This window comes from Tachyglossus aculeatus, chromosome 8, assembly GCF_015852505.1.
Source record: "Tachyglossus aculeatus isolate mTacAcu1 chromosome 8, mTacAcu1.pri, whole genome shotgun sequence".
NCBI lineage: Eukaryota > Metazoa > Chordata > Mammalia > Monotremata > Tachyglossidae > Tachyglossus > Tachyglossus aculeatus.
Genome location: NC_052073.1, coordinates 2,854,025 through 2,871,107, shown reverse-complemented (window position 1 = coordinate 2,871,107; position 17,083 = coordinate 2,854,025). Strand labels below are relative to the sequence as shown.

Below are 17,083 nucleotides of genomic sequence, written 5' to 3'. Positions count from 1 at the left end.
CAACTTGATTAGCTTGTATCCACCCCAGTGCTTAATACAGTGAGGGAACTGAGGCACAGGGAAATGATTTGCCCAAGGTCCCACAGCAGACAAGTGATGGAGCTGGAATTAGAACCCATGTCTTTCTAATTCCCAGGCTCAGGCTCTACCCTTTAGGCCACTCTGCTTCCCCGGTGGGACGAGAACGTTTGAGATAGCAACTGTAGGCGCCTTGGCTTTTCGCTCCTTTATTATTTTTTTTTCCACAATCATAAAAAATAAATTAGTCCTGAAGAAAAAAACAATGAACGTTTTGGTTGGAGAGGAAACGCAGGGGCGTGAAGGGGCAGCGCTGGCGCCCCCTCCCGCCCGTCCGCGGGATCGGCGCGCCCCGGCGCCCCCTCCCGTCCGTCCGCGGGATCGACGCGCCCCGGCGCCCCCTCCCGTCCGTCCGCGGGATCGGCGCGCACTGGCGCCCCCTCCTGCCCGTCCGCGGCACCGACGTCCCGGGGCCCTTAGCAGAGTGTGGGTTTGGTGGAGCGCCCGTGAACACAGAGACAGCGTAAAGCCCTGCAGAAACACTCCAAAATGCCGCAGCTCCTTCTAAATAAGTTGCCTCTGGGGGCGAGGGCTCTGTCTGCAACCCCCCATACGCCTTTCCTATAGAGTCTCGTACTTACAATCAACCTCAAAATAAGTTACAACCAAGTCGGCCCACGTGCCACTCCGGAGGCCGTGGGCGCAGAGTGGTGGGTGGTCCCTCCCGGAAGGCCAAAGAACCCCCCACGTTCCCCAGGAAGGTTAGGGTCCTTCGACTCTGAGAGGGGGTCGTAGAGGGCGGACCCCCTGGCTTACCGAAGTGGGTCACTTAGGGGAGGGTTCTCCGGGGCTTTGCTGGGAATCGAGGTTTCAGGTTTGTCCCTCCCCTGGGACGGTGTCGCTTGGCAAAGCGGGAAGAAAGACAACTGGTTGGAACCGGGAAAAAGCCCGGGGAAGCTTTGAGTAGGCCCGGGGAGCCGGCAAGAGAGGCGGCCCCGGGGCCCAGGGTCCCCTGGGGTTAAAGGTCATTCCCAGTTGTCAGCAGGAAACGGCCCCATGTGCGAACCCGGAGCACAGCGTCTGGGGTGGTGGGGGCGGCGGCCTTGTCCAGGGGGCAACTGGCCCGGACTCTACCTGAGGGCCCAGAGCCCCGCCAGCATGGCACTGTCCAGCCACGGCAAGGTCGCCCCGGCCCAGGACGGGCGGCTCGAGTGCCTCTTCCCACGTTGGGGAGGTGAGGCCTTCCTGGCCCCATGTGGAGGCCGGAGAGGCCGGGACGACTGCAGACGGGGGAGGGGCCGGGGAGCGGTGGGGCTATCTGCGGCCCAGGAGCCCTACGGGCCGGCTGGCCACGCGGGCGCAGGAGGCACAGCAGGCGGTCTGGTAGTAGCTGTAGACGCACAGCCGCGCCTGCACCACCACGTTGCAGTTGTAGTACTGGTCCTGGCAGTGCTCATCTAAGCGAGGGCCAAAGAGGAGCGTGAGACACCCCCCCGGGTTACAACCAGATGGGACCATCTGAGCCTGCTGTGGCCAAGCCGGGGAGGGCGGCGAGGGGGGGCCCCCAAGGGAATAGATTCAGGGATGGTGGGCACAGAGTGGGTACTCAGGGGTAATACTGAATGTGAGGGTGTACCTGGAGAAGTGTACTGGGTGGGGATATCAGGAGTCAAAAGGGCTTTTGCCCAGCGGGAGACCCGACTAGGCAGGAAGATGGGACGTGGCTAATCTTGGGGGATGGAATGAGGCTGGGGGGCATGGTGGGGCTGGGGGAGGGCTAATGAGGATGGTGTGGGAATGGGAGGGGGCAGGGAATAATAATAATAATTGTGGTATTTGCTAAGCGCTTACTATGTGTCAGGCATTGTTCTAATCGCTGGGGTGGATACAAGCAAATCAGGTTGGACACAGTCCTTGTCCCACAGTCTTAATCCTCGCTTTACAGATGAGGTGACTGAAGCATGGAGAAGTAAAGTGACTTGAGAAGCAGCGTGGCTCAATGGAAAGCGCACGGGCTTGGGAGTCAGAGGTCATGAGTTCAAATCCCGGCTCCACCAATTGTCAGCTCTGTGTCTTTGGGCAAGTCACTTAACTTCCCTGGGCCTCAGGTCCCTCATCTGTAAAATGGGGATTGACTGTGAGCCCCCCATGGGACAACCTGATCACCTTGTATCCTCCCCAGCGCTTAGAACAGTGCTTTGCACATAGTAAGCGCTTAACAAATGTTATTATTATTACTATTATTATTATTGCCCAAGGCCACACAGCAGCTAAGCATCAGAGACAGGATCAGAACCTCTGACCTTCTGACTTCCAAGCCTTCGATCCACTACGTCATGCTGGAAATGGGGACGGGCTGGAGCTGGGGGGTGGGGAATGTTGGGCTGGGGGTGGGCACAGGGAGACGGGGTTGGGAGTAGGGTCCTCACCGATCTCCGGCATGCAGTCCTGCGGGTTGCATGATTCCTTCTCCTGGGGCTTCAGCTGGGGGTCGCAGCGGCTGCTCGGGGCCAGCTGGTCGGAGAGGCAGCGGACCTCCCGCACACGGAAACCCCCTTCACAGGTCTTGGAACACTGCGGCAGCGGGACGAAGAGGGGGAGTCGAAAACAGAGTCAGCCCGATCCAGGGGAGCTAGGCTGCCCCGCACAATCCTTCCGTTCGGCGCTAGAAAATCTGTCTGTGAGCAAGTGTGGGTCTGCGCGGGTCTATACACGTGGGTGCAGGTCTACATGTGTCTAAACACATGAATGTGGGGGTCTTGTGTGCAGGGATGTGTGTGCGCTCCTGCGTAGCTCCACATTTGTGGGGGGAGAGTCTGGGTGGGCAAATTAATCCATAGTCGGACAAATGAGTCCGTATAAATTATTTCATATTACTGTCTGTGTCCCCTTCTACACTGTAAGTTCCTCGTAGGTGGGGAATATATCTACCTACTCTGTTATACTGTCCCAAATGCAGAGTGTAGTGCTCTGCACACAGTAAGTGCTAATAAATACAGTTAATGATGGTGATGATCGATTACGTCTGTGCGCATGTGCGCGCGCGTTTGAGAGAACACACAATTGCTCCCTTTGCTCTTCCCCCTCCCTTTACCCCACAGAACTTATGTATATTTGTCATTTCATTATGTATATTGATGTCTGTTTGTATTGATGTCTACCTCCCCCCGCCTACCCCCAGTCACTGTGGGCAGGGATTGTCGCTCTTGATCGCTGTATTGTACTTTCCCAAGTGCTTAGTAAATAAATAAATAATGATGGCATTTGTTAAGCACTTACTATGTGCAAAGCACTGTTCTAAGTGCTAGGGGATACAAGGTGATCAGGCTGTCCCACGTGGGGCTCACAGTCTTAATCCCCATTTTACAGATGAGGGAACTGAGGCTCAGAGAAGCTAAGTGACTTGCCCAAGATCACACAGCAGACATGTGGTGGAGCCGGGATTCAAACCCATGACCTCTGACTCCAAACCCCGTGCCCTTTCCACTGAGCCACGCTGCTCCGCACACAGTAAGTGCTTAATAAAAACGATTGAATGAGTAATGAATGGATGGATGGATGAATGAACACCATTCGTTCATTCAATCGTATTTATTGAGTGCTTACTATGTGCAGAGCACTGTACTAAGCGCTTGGGAAGTACAAGTCGGCAACATATAGAGATGGTCCCTACCAAACAACCAGCTCACAGTCTAGAAGGGGGAGACGGACAACAAAACAAAACATGTGGATGGGTGTCAAGTCATCAGAATAAATAGAAATAAAGCTAGATGAACAGCATTAACAAAATAAATAGAATAGTAAATTTGTACAATTAAAATAGAGTAATAAATCTGTACAAACATATATGCAGGTGCTGTGGGGAGGGGAAGGAGGTAGGGCAGGTGGGATGGGGAGGAGGAGTGGAAAAAGGGGGCTCAGTCCACCCTAGGGGTGCAGAGCCCCCTTCCCTGCCCCCCATTACCACCAGGTTTTCTAGGCTTGGGGTTAGGGGCCTTGGCGACTGGTTTCAGGGCAACCCCCAGAGCTAGGTGCATGGGAGGAGGGGGAGCCCCCTGGGGAACTGGGCCGGACTTGGGGGGCCCCGAGGGGGTAGGAGGCGGCCCCTACCCCTACTCTGGCCCCTGTGGACTTACCGCACTCCACTCAGTTGTGAACCACTTGGCCCCGCAGGGCTGCGGATGGCAGGGCTGCTGGTTTGGGGGTGCATCCAGTGAGGCGCACTCATGGGGGTCCAACACCGCGAAGCCCTCCGGGCTCTTCCGCAGGCAGACCACCTCCCGCTGCTGCGACCCGTGCCCGCACTCGGCCGAACACTGTGGGAGGAAGCAGGCCCGGCCCGATATGGGATGCCCTCGGCCCGTGTACGACCGATGCATGGCGGACACGGAGCCTCGGCTGGCGTGGATGGCACGTGGTCCCGGGAAAGGGGCCGTCGAAGCCTGGGACCACGTGGTGGGTGCCCTCAGGGGCTCCTGGATGTTACTGCCCCCTCCACTACAGGCTGGGAGCAGGGGAGAGGGATTTGGGGGTGTGGGGGACCGGCAGGAGGGAGGTCTCAGGGGTGGGAGAGTGGAAGAAAGGCCGGTGGTGGGAGAGGAGGAGGAGGAAGGCCTGTGTGGAGGAAGACTGGGGTGAAGGGGATCCGGGGGTGGCGGGAGAGGAGAAGGACTGGTGGAAAGGGGGGTCGGGGGTGAGGGGCTGGGAAGGAGGAAGAAGATGGGTGAGAGGGGACCAGGGGGCGTGGTGTAGGCTGAGTAGGGGGCCCAGAGGTGGGACCCCCTACAACCCCATCCTTCTCCAGCTCCCCGGAAGGTTGCTCACCTGGCTCCAGCTGCCAGTAAACCACTCCACCTTCCCCACGCAGGGCCCCTGGTCACAGGGGGCCGTCTCCGGGGGCCTGTCGTTCCCACAGCCCTCCAGGGGCAAGCTGCTCACGTGATTGGTCAGGCACACCACCGAGCGTGTCCGCACACCGGTGCCACACTCGGCTGAGCACTGTGGGAGGGCCGGAAGGGAGGGGGCTGGCTCAGGACGGGGGCAGGAGACCCCAGAGGGCCGATTCGTGCCCCCGGAGCAGGGAGGGAGCGGACCTGGGGAATAGCCAGAGTTCTGGGGCTGGATCTCGGGCATCTGAAGAAAATGGAGGGGTCACCGTGGCCACCCAGCACCAACCCTGGGCGATTTTCCAAAGGAGCTTCTGCATCTTCTGGAGGCCCAGCCCTGGGAAGAACTGGCAAGACCCTGTTCCCCACTCTCAATGCTGAGTTTGGGGCGAGGGTGGGGATAGGGAACACAAGGCCAGGCCTGAACCCTGGCTACATGTGACCTTGGGCAATTCCCCGAACCCCTTTGGGCCTCACTTTCCTCTCTGTAAAACTAACACACGAATTTTCCCTACTTGCTCTTGACTGTAATTTATTACAGTGACGGTCTCCGCTGCTAGTCAGTACACAGAAGGTGCTCAGTAAATTGATTGAGGGGAGAAAGTGTAGCCTAGTGGAAAGAGCACATGTGTGGTAGACATGAGACTCGGGTTTTACTCCCGATTCTGCCACTGGCCCACTGGATGCCCTGAGGCAAGTCACTCAATGTCTCTGGGCCTGTTTCTTCAGCTATAAAATAGGGATAAAATACCCTCCTCTCCCTCTCAGGTGCATTGTGAGGATAAAATGAGAAAGATGCCATAATATAATAATAATTGTGGTATTTGTTAAGAGCTTACTATGTGCCAAGCACTGTACTAAGAAGTGAGGTAGCTACAAGATAATCAGGTAGGGCATGGTCCCTATTCCACAGGGGCTCACGGTCTAAGGAGGAGGGAAAACAGGCACCGAATTCCCATTTTACAGATGGGGAAACTGAGGCCCTGAGCAGGTAAGTGGGCGAGCCCAGATTAAGATCCACCTGAATCCCAAGCCTGTGCTCTTTCCACTAGGCCACACTGCTTGGCCCACGGACAAGTCCCGAGAGTGGCATGTGACAATGGGAGGGTCCAAAGCTGGCAGGGGGGTGGACAGATGGGACTGGAGCTTCTCTTACCCTAGTTTCAATTCAGGCAGTGTAACAGCTGGTCACAAGACCACAACCGTGAGGCTAGTAGAAGGGAAGGTGATGGGGGCGGAGAGATGACAGTAGTGTTTAGATTGATTCATGGATTACAGATCCATGCTGGGTCAGTGGAGGGAGCATCCGGGATGGAAAGGGGAGAGTCAGGGGTGTGAAATGGCCCAACCCTAACCATAAGGTATGGTATTCAGGAGGGCAACTACACAAGTTTCTCTAAGTGTTCTGGGGCCCCTGCTGGAGACAGAGTCCTAAGCTGGACAGCCTACATGGATGGGAGTGTTTAGGCAGGAGGATTTTTATCCAACAACAGCCAAATTCACACACGGCCTGCACTGGTGTTGACAACACATGCCAAGGCCAAATCCCTCGGAATCACAAAACTAAGAGCCACCCACTTTCCAACCCGGGCAGCCCCCATCACCCCTTCTCCAGGACCAGGGGGGACCCCAGCTGCGGGCAGGACCCCCAACATCCCCATGACCGTGGCAGAGGGGAGGACGTCCGGGCCTGGAGGGTGGCATAGGCGCCAGCCTCACCCGCTCGCTCCAGGCGGTCAGGAACCAGCTCCTGGCACAGGCCCCCATGTCGCAGTTTTCCAGATCGCTGGGTCGCAGCTCCAGGTTGCACTCGGTGTCGTCCACCACGTCTCCCAGGTTGCTGACGCACTTTACGTCCCGGCTCCTCTGTCCCACGCCGCAGGGCACCGAGCACTGAAAGCCAGCCCGCCACAGTCAGAGCAGCCTCGCCAGGAGGGCCCCGAGCACTGAAAGCCAACCTGCATGGTCAGAGCTGCCTTTCTGGTCCTCCCTCACAGGGCACTGAGGACTGAAAGCCAGCAAAGCAGCCTCCTTAGTCCTCCCTGGTAGGGCACTGGGCGTGGCAAGCCATCCCACCCATGTTCCCTGCCACCCTTCCCGGCCTGTCCCCCAGATCCCTCCCAGTAGCTCACAAGTGGATCATCTTGGGGTCTGGGGGGCAAGAGGACACCGCCCACTATGATCCCTAGAGCCAGCTTCCTCATTGGGCAGAAGGATGTTTTGAAGCAGGACATCTGAGGCTGAGTTTGGTCAGGGATCTGGTTTGTCCAGGAACACACATTTCCCTGCCATCCTGGTGGTCCCAGAGTGCATTTTATCACCTGCAAGGGTGAATGGGCAGAGATGGGCACGTGTTCTGACCAACCCCCTCAGCTGGGGCCATGGGCGATGGAAAGGTTAGAAGGGTCGGATCAGCCCCAGGAGCAGCTGGGAGATCTCTTGCAGCCTAGTAGACAGAGTACTGGGCTGTAAACCGGGAGATTACCAACTGGCTGCTGACTAGTTGCTTGGCCCCTCTGGGCCTCAGTTTCCTCATCTGGCTAAAGGGGATCCTCTCTGGGATGTCTACAGGAAGGCAGTGTGACGTAGTGGAAAGAGACTAGGACCAGCTTCCAGTCACAGTGCCGCCCTTGGCCTGCTGTGTGATCTTGGGCAAGTCACTTAACCTCTCTGGGTCTGTGTCCTCATCTCTAAAATGGGGATTAAGACACCTGTTCTCCATCTCTCTTAGACTGGGATCCCCATATGGAACAGAGGTGATGTCTGGTCACATTACCCTGTGTCTACCCCAGGCAATCAGTCAGTCAGTCAACTGTATTTACTGAGCGCATTGTACTAAGCACTTGAGAGAGTACAATGTAACACATTTTCTGCCCAGAATGAACTTACAGTCTAGAGTGGCAAACAGACATTAATATAAATAAATAAAATTACAGATATATACATAAGTGCTGTGGGGCTGGGAAGGGGGATGAAGAAAAGGAGCAAGACAGAGTGATGCAGAAAGCAGTGGCAGAAAAGGAAATGAGGGCTCAGTCAGGGAAGGCCTCTTGGAGACGAGCTTTCAATTATGTTGCCAATTTGTACTTCCCAAGCGCTTAGTACAGTGCTCTGCACATAGTAAGCACTCAATAAATGTGATTGATTGATTGATTGATTGATTTCAATAAGGCTTTGAAGGTGGGGAGAGTAATTGTCTGTCAGATATGAAGAAGGAGGGCGTCCCAGGAGAGGGGCAGGACATAAGTGAGAGGTCGGCAGTGAGACAGAAGAGATTGAGGTACCTAAGGAGGTTAGCATTAAAGGAACGAAGTATGCGGGATGGTCTGTTGTAGGAGAGTAGCAAGGTATTCAGCACAGTGTTTGTGCTGCATAAATATGGGAATTAGTGAAAGGGGGAGGTCACGTAAACCAGCTCTTCGGGAAAGCAAAGGGATAAGGGGATGGCAGAGTTGGATGGAGGGGTGGGAGGGGCGGTTTCCCTGGTGACCCTTGTTTCCCTGGTGACCCCAACTCACCGATGTCCACGAGGTGCGGATCTGCCACTCACTGCAGATCTTCAGCTGGCACGTGCTGGCGGTCTCGGGCTTCTCCAGGTGCTGGCAGCGGTGGGGCTGGACCGTCAGGGTCCGGTTGGCGAACACCTGGCGGCACAGGACCTGGCGGTGCTGCATGCCCAGCCCGCAGGTCTTGCTGCATTCAGACCACTCCCCGATGTCCCAGCTGGCAAGGGGGCGCGGAGCAGCAGAAAGATAAGGGGAAACGGCTTAATCTGGGGATTGATGGGCTGGGCCCGCCCCCAACCCGCCATTGCTCGACCCGGGGGGTCCCCAAAGAGGTGGCTGCCCCATCTGGAGGGGCCCCTTCAGGCACCTCATCCCCACAGAAGCAGTGTCAGAGGACCTACGTTCTAATCCTGGCTCCACCGCATTCATTCGTTCATTCAATCGTATTTATTGAGCGCTTACTGTGTGCAGAGCACTGTACTAAGCACTTGGGAAGTACAAGTTGGCAATATATAGAGACGGTCCCTACCCAACAACGGGCTCACAGTCTAGAAGGGGGAGACAGACAACAAAACAAAACATGTGGGCAAGTGTCAAGTTGTCAGAACAAATAGAATTAAAGCTAGATGCACATCATTAACAAAATAAATAGAATAGTAAATCTGTCCAAGTAAAATAGAGTAATAAATCTGTACAGACATATATACAGGTGCTGTGGAGAGGGGAAGGAGGTAGGGCGGAGGGGATGGGGAGGAGGAGAGGAAAAAGGGGGCTCAGTCTGGGAAGGCCTCCTGGAGGAGGTGAGCTCTCAGTAGGGCTTTGAAGGGAGGAAGAGAGGGAGGGAGGGCATTCCAGGCCAGGTGAAGGATGTGGGCTGGAGGTCGACGGTGGGACAGGCGAGAACGAGGTACAATGAGGAGGTTACCGGCCACATGTCTACTGTAGGTCCTTTGGCAAGTCACTTCTCTGGGCCTCAGTTCCCTCATCTGTAAAATGGGGATTAAGACCGAGAGTCCCACATGGGAAGTAGACTGCGTCCAACCTGATGATTTCTTATCTACCCCAAGTGCTCAGGACAGTGCTTGGCGCATAGTAAGCGCTTAAGAAATACCATTAAAATAACTGACGGCTGGGAGCACTATCATCAGCCAGCTCCAGGACAGCTCTGAGTGACGGCTCTATGGACCCCTGGGTGGGGTGCTGCCTGGGACAGGAGCTGGCGACGGGGGTGGCAATCGAGGGCAGCCGGGGGGCTTACAAGGCAGGGCACGGGAAGATGTTGCAGGACTCCTCGTCGGCCCCCGGCCTGGTGCTGGGGTCACAGTAGCTGTCGGGTACCTCCTGGTGTTGGTTCCGGCTGACGCAGCGGAAGATGGGGAACTGTGACCCTGTGGGGAAGAGGGGACCAGGCGGGGCAGCAGGCACTCAGTCAGTCAGTAATACTCTTTATTATTAATAATAATAATAATAATAATAATAATGGCATTTATTAAGCGCTTACTATGTGCAAAGCACTGTTCTAGGCGCTGGGGAGATTACAAGGTGATAAGGTTGTCCCACGTGGGGCTCACCGTCTTCATCCCCATTTTACAGATGAGGTCACTGAGGCACAGAGAAGTTAAATGACTTGCCCAAAGTCACACAGCTGACAAGTAGCGGAGCCGGGAGTTGAACCCATGACCTCAGACTCCAAAGCCCGAGCTCTTTCCACTGAGCCACGCTGCTTCTCTACTAAGCACTAGTAACTAGCACTGCTACCCTAAGAAGCACTTTATTGAGTGCTTACTATGTGCAGAGCACTGTACTAAGCTCTCGGGAGCGTAGAAGTGGTGTGGCTTAGTGGATAGAGCACAGGCTTGGGAGTCAAGAGGATTTGGGCTCTAATCCTGGCTCCGCCAATTGCCTGGCTGTGTGTCCTTGGGCAAGTCACTTAACTTCTCTGGGCCTCACTTCCCTCATTTGTAAAAATGGGGATTAAGACTGTGAACCCCACGTGGGACAGGGACTGTGTCCAATCTGACAAATTTGCATCTACCCCAGTGCTTAGTATGGTGCCCGGCACATAGTAAGCACTTAACAAAAACCACAATTATTATTATTGTTATTATTATTACAGTATAACAGACACAATCCCTGCCCACAACCAGCTTACAGTCTACTTATGTCAACAAGCCCTGGTTCCGGAACCTTCTGGAGGAGCTGCTCCGGCAGGGACTCAGTCAGTCAGTCAATGCTCTTTATTATTATTAATAATAATAATAATAATAATGGCATTTATTAAGTGCTTACTTCTGGAGGAGCTGCTCCAGCAGGGCCCTGCCCACTAGCCACCCTCTCCGGACCCAAGGCCGATGGGGACAAGGGCTCACTGTGGGCAGAGAAGGAATCTACTCTCCCAAGAGCTTAACGCAGTGCTCTGCACACATGAAGCGCTCAATACATACCACTGATCATGATGGTGATGAGGGAGCCCCCTCCAGGGCTCCACTGGCTCCAGTGCCCTGCCCGGCTCATCGCCCCCCCCCAGCCCTGGCACCTTTTTGCGGGCCTTACCTTTCCCGCAGGAGGCGGAGCACTCGGTCATTCCGACTTGCTTCCAGTTGTGGTCCCTGCTCCGCCGCGGGGACTGTCCCGCGGGCACCTGGTTGTCCGGCCGGAGGGAGGGGAATCTCCCCGGCTGCTGGACAACAAAGGTCTGGCGCGACTCATCTGGCTCCTCGCCCTGTGGGGCTCCTGCCCCTGCCGCCTCCTCCACCGCGGCACCACTGGGCACCAACTGCCCATTGAACGGTTCTCCTAGAGAAGCAGTCGCAAGCATGAGGATGGTATGCCCACCGCCCATTCGCCCGAGACCCAGGGCTCTTCTGTGGGATCAATCAATCAATCAATCGTATTTATTGAGCGCTTACTGTGTGCAGAGCACTGTACTAAGCTACTAAGGATAGGTACTAAGGATAGGGAGGGGGCAGCGGTTATGGGCTAGGCACCTACTACGTGTCGAGTACTAGACTGAGGACCTGAGTGCTGAGTGCTGAGCATTGTACTGGACGCCTGCTTCTTGCCAATTATTGTACCAGTTGCCTACTGCTTGCCTGGCACTCTTCTGGGCACTTTCATGTGCTGAGTGCTGTGCTGAGGGCCTATTCTGTGTGCAACACTGTACTGGATGCCTACTGTGGGTGGGGCATTATACTGGATGCCTACTAGTTGCAGTAAATTACACACCAGCTCAGGGAAAGATGGAACCCAAGGGTCAAGTCCTTTACTCCAATGTCTTTATAATTTCTATTTAATAATCATCATCTTATTAATAACTGTGGTATTTGTTAAGCACTTACTAAGTGCCAGGCACTGTACTAAGTGCCGGGGGGGCAAACGAGAAAATTGTCCCACATCAGGCTCGCACTCTTAATCCCCATTTTACAGATGAGGAAACTGAGGCATTGAAGAGTGAAGTGACTTGCCCAAGGTCACACAGCAGACAAGTGGTGGAGCTGGGATTAGAACCGGGATTTATCTTGCCCTTCTTCTGCTTTCACTAGCTGCTCTGCACTGTATTCATTCATTCATTCAATCGTATTTACTGAGCGCTTACTGTGCGCACAGCACTGTACTAAGAGCTTGGGAAAAACAAGTTGGCAACCTATAGAGGCAGTTCCCTACCCAACAACGGGCTCACAGTCTAGAAGGGGCAGACAAACAACAAAACAAAACATGTGGACAGGTGTCAACAGAATAAATAGCAATAAACTTGTAAGCAATTGACAATGAGGATGATGAAGTCATTCATTCATTCATTCAATCGTATTTTTTGAGCGCTGTGTGCAGAGCACTGTACTAAGCGCTTGGGAAGTAGAAGTTCCCAAGCAGTGTGGCTCAGTGGAAGGAGCACGGGCTTTGGAGTCAGAGGTCATGAGTTCGAATCCCGACTCCGCCACATGTCTGCTGTGTGACCTTGGGCAAGTCACTTAACTTCTCTGAGCCTCATCTGTAAAATGGGGATTAAGACTGTGAGCCCCACGTGGGACAACCTGATCACCCTGTATTCCCCCCAGCGCTTAGAACAGTGCTTTGCACATAGTAAGCACTTAACAAATTCCATCATTAATTAATTAATTACAAGTTGGCAACATATAGAGATGGTTCCTACTCAACAACGGACTCACAGTCTAGAAGGAGGAGACAGACAATAAAACAAAGTCAAGGGAGTGGGAGATGAGAGATGGAAGGGGGCTCTTGGGGGCCCGAAGGGTGCATGGTAACCAGAGCCCGGGTGAGGTTACCTGGTCTCCGGAGGGGTGGCAGCTGGGAACTGATGGTATTGGCACCGGGCATGATGTACTCGTAGTGGACGCCGGGATTAGGCTGCTGGTGGATCATCTGGGCAAGAAACACGGACAGGGCTTGGGGCCTGCTCTGTCCCCCCAACCAACCCGCTATAACTCGGGCTTTCCAGAGAGGGAGGGGCCTCTCACACCCTAGGTGGCCCCCAATCATTTTGGGATGAATTTTACTGTCTCACAGGCATTTGAGAGGAGGCTGTGTGGTCCAGTGGAAAGACTGTGGGGCTCTAGAGAAGGCAGTGTGGTCCATGGGCTGGGAAGAGTGAAGAATCCCAGATTCTAATCCCAGCACTGTCCCTGGGCATGACTTCAGACAAGTTAGTTAAACTCTCCAGACCTCGGTTTCATTGTCTCTGAAATGGGGAGAAGGGAGGGGCTGGAGGGGTGAGGAAGGGTGGGGGTCATTTGGCCCAGGCCCAGCCATTACACTATTCCCAGCTCTTGGGTTGGGGACCGGGAGGGGCTCCGAATCCCACCCCCACTCTCACACCCCTCTCCCCCTGCACCACCAACCCGCACTGAAGCTCCGGGCTCCCGCACTGTCCCCGAGACCCCAGCCTCCCCCCGTGCCCTTCCCCCACCCCCCCGGTGCCCTCCACCCCCCTCACCTCTCACCTCCGGCCCAGAGACCTTTGTCCTCTCCCGCCTTGCCCACCACACCAAACTTTCCAGCCGCCCCGTGCACCGAGGTCAGCGCCAGCCTGGGTGTCCACTTTGTCTTTGCCACAATCTCCCGCCCCCTTTCCCAGCCGCCCCCACCCCCAGGAGCTGGGGACAGCAAGACCGGCAGCCGACAAGCCCTGGACCCTCACCAGGACCTCGTAAACTCAGAACTAAGTCCCCACTAGTCACCCCAAGAAGCTTGACCCCTTCTGACCCCCAGCCTCATGGTTAGGGATGGGCCATCTAGCACCCCTGACTCTATTAATAATAATGATGATGGGATTTGCTAAGTGCTTACTGTGTGCCAAGCGCTGTTCTAAGCGCTGGTGTAGATACAAGGTTAGCAGGTTGTCCCACATGGGGCTCACAGCCTTAATCCCCATTTTACAGATAGGGGAACTGAGGCACAGAGAAGGAAAGTGGCTTGCCCAAAGTCACACAGCTGACAAGTGGTGGAGGAGGGATTAGAACCCATGACCTCTGCCACTAAGCCATGCTGCTACTCTATGCTTCTCATGCTGCTCCTCTAAACCATGCTGACTCTCCCTAGTGACCCAACATAAATCATCCCAAACTCCTGATTCTCCCCTCTCTTCCCTATCTCTCTAACAGTGATACAGCATGGACCATGCCCTGTCTCTCCCCTCTCCATCCCCGATTCTCTCTCCCTCAGGGATCCAACACAAACTATCCAACACCCCGACCCTCTCCTCTCCATCCTGGACTCTCCCCCAGTAACCCAGCACAGACCAGCCAATACCGCTGATCCTCCCCTCCCCATTCCTGACACTCCCCCATTGACCCAACGCAGCCCATCCAACACCCCCTGACTCTCCCCTCTTCATCCCTGAGTCTTCCCCAGTGATCCAGCACAGATGTCCATGGCTCTGTCCAAACCCCTCTGGGCCCTGTGGGTATTTGTAGCTCGCAGTGAGGTGCCTCCGTGAGCTCCCCGGAGCTGAGCTGGGGTGTTTTTCCCACAGTTTGGGAATGTTCTCAGGAGGAAAGACAGGAAAGGGATGGAAGTTTTGCTTTCCCGTGAGCAGATGCTCTGTGTATGTGGCTCAAGCTTGAGGAGACATCCCGAGCAGGTGCTCCCCAATCAGGCGCCCCAAGTACCCCAAGCAAGTGCCAGGCACCCCCAAGCAGGTGCCCCCGAGCAGGTGCCCCGAGCAGACTCAGGGCAGGGCCCACTCACGTAGACGTCCAGGATCTCGTCGGTGGGCCCGTCGGCTAGGAAGGACTCGCCAGCGGTGCTGGAGATCTCGTTGGGCCGTTTGTAGGTGAAGGTGGTACCGCCTCCCTCGTATCTGCCCGGCCGGTCGATGGCCCAGTTCCCGTTGATGATGGAGCGTCCGGAGCGGCTGCGCAGGGCTGCCGGGAGCGGGGCCATCAAGCCCTGGGACCCGCCCCTCCGGCTCCCAGGATCTCTCTTGCCCCAGTGTCCAGAGGCCTTAGGTGTTCTACCCAGGCCAGGCTGACCGGAACACCCAGGGACTCCGCCATGCCACTGGCCACTGCCTCTGGCCCCCAATGGAGCACCCCCTAAGTCACTTGGAATCACCTGAGGACCTGTGTTCTAATCCTGGTTCTGCCGTATAACCTTGGGCAAGTCGCTTCACTTCTCTGTGCCTCCGTTTCCTCAACTGCAAAATGGGGCTAAATACCCATTCTCCCTCCTACTTTGACTGTGAGCCCCATGTGAGACAGGGGCTTTGTTCTGACGACTTGACACCTGTCCACATGTTTTGTTTTGTTGTCTGTCTCCCCCTTCTAGACTGTGAGCCCATTGTTGGGCAGGGACCATCTCTATATGTTGCCAACTTGTACTTCCCAAGCACTTTAGTAAAGTGCTCTGCGCACAGTAAGCACTCAATAAATACGATTGAATTAATTAATTAACTTGTATCTAACCCAGCGCTTAGGACAGTGCTTGACTCATAGTAAGCGCTTAATAAATACCATAAAAAAAATAACCATCACCACCACAACCCTGAGGCTTGTATTTCAGCCCAGGGCAGGCCAGAGAGTAGCAGGGGCTTCTCTAGCTTTGCCCAGGGACAGGGAAGGTATCTGTACACTTGGGGACTGCCAGGCTTTTCCCAAATAAGGGGGTCCCCATATGGAAGGAGTCCCCCAGGCCTAGGGCTTGTAAATGGATGAGGCCACCTGAGCCCCTTCTGGGCACTCTGTCTCCCTGTTCTCCTGCCTTGGGAAAGAGAGACCCTCCCCCCTCCCCAGCCACACATTCCCACACTCACCCCCAGCCGGACGCACCTACCCTCACCCTGGCCCGGCTCACTTGCGCGCGTGTACCAACCTACCCAGGTAATTGTTGCTCTTGTGCATCTCGGTGACGTTGATCTTTGTGGCCCCTTGGGGGATCTCCACGATGCGGTGGTAGCCCAGGCTGGCCAGGGTGTGTTTGAACACGCCGGACACCACCTGGCAGCCTGTGTTGTCGCCCCCGCAGACGCCGCACTTGTCCATCACCTTGTCCGAGCCCAGGAAGTCATCGCAGCCGACGCTCTGGACAGGGATGGGGAGAGGCTCGGGTTGGGTCGGGGCTGGCTGCGCAGCCCATCGGGCCCCTGCAGGTTCAGGGGCACTAAGGGAAGTATGGAAGGGTCGGGGGCCGGGATCTGGGTGACTGTGTCCAACCCGATTTGCTTGTATTCACCTCAGCGCTTAGTACAGTGCCCGGCACACGGTAAATGCTTAACAAATACCATAATAATAATTACTATTATCATCCACAAATGGCACAACCAAGTCTGAATCCTTGAGGATTGCCTGAATGTGGAAATCCTGAACTAATAATGATAATAATATAGGAAGAATCTTGAACCCTGAATGATAACAGAACCCTACCTCACAACATTATTGTGAGAGTTAAATTAGAATAAACAATGGATACTGCTTGGTAATAATAATATAATAATAATGATGGCATTTATTAAGCGCTTACTATGTACAAATCACTGTTCTATAAAAGCACTAAATAATAATAATAATAATAACAATAATAATAATAATAATAATGGTATTTGTTAAGCGCTTACTATGTGCCAAGCACTGTTCTAAGCACTGGGGTAATCAGGTAATCAGATTTCCCACGTGGGGCTCACAGTCTTAATCCCCATTTTACAGATGAGGTAACTGAGGCACCAAGAAGTGAAGTGACTTACCCAAGGTCACACAGCAGACAAGTGGTGGAGCTGGGATTAGAACCCAGGTCCTCTAAGTTAAATATAACTCAGATATTATTATTCCAGCGCTTATACAGTGCCCGGTACATAGTAAGCGCTTAACAAATTCCATTAAAAAAAAAATCCATCAAATCCCCAAATCCACCCTGTCTTCCCCATCAACCTAATAGGGGCTGCAGACGGGCTGACCCACAGCTGCCGGGATTAAATGTCCCAGCAACCACCAGGACAGTCACAAGGTATCAAAACGAGGGGTAATAATAATAATAATAATAATAATAATAATTGTAGTATTTGTTAAGAGCTTACTCTGTGCCAGGCACTATACTAAGCGCTGGGGTGGATAAGAGAAGTAGCCACTAAGTAGCGTGGCTTAGTGGCCAGAGCACAGGCTTGGGAATCAGAGGTCATGGGTTCTAATCCCACCTCCGCCACTTGTCAGCTGTGTGACATTGGGC

The 17,083-nt window shown here is 54.5% G+C and overlaps 1 protein-coding gene across 1 annotated transcript in view; it reads right to left on the bottom strand.

The window, feature by feature from the left end:
- Nucleotides 1–271: 271 nt before the first annotated feature.
- THSD4 (thrombospondin type 1 domain containing 4) overlaps nt 272–17,083 on the bottom strand; it is a 125,274-nt gene continuing 108,462 nt past the window's right edge. The window contains exons 8-18 of the mRNA XM_038750243.1: nt 15,741–15,945; nt 14,615–14,790; nt 12,694–12,790; nt 10,964–11,206; nt 9,669–9,798; nt 8,423–8,627; nt 6,624–6,797; nt 4,843–5,016; nt 4,155–4,334; nt 2,448–2,592; nt 272–1,475 (exon numbers count right to left, since the gene is read on the bottom strand). Of these exons, the coding sequence (XP_038606171.1) occupies nt 1,333–1,475; nt 2,448–2,592; nt 4,155–4,334; nt 4,843–5,016; nt 6,624–6,797; nt 8,423–8,627; nt 9,669–9,798; nt 10,964–11,206; nt 12,694–12,790; nt 14,615–14,790; nt 15,741–15,945 (1,872 nt within the window). The 3' untranslated portion in view covers nt 272–1,332. The remainder of the gene's footprint in view (nt 1,476–2,447; nt 2,593–4,154; nt 4,335–4,842; nt 5,017–6,623; nt 6,798–8,422; nt 8,628–9,668; nt 9,799–10,963; nt 11,207–12,693; nt 12,791–14,614; nt 14,791–15,740; nt 15,946–17,083) is intronic.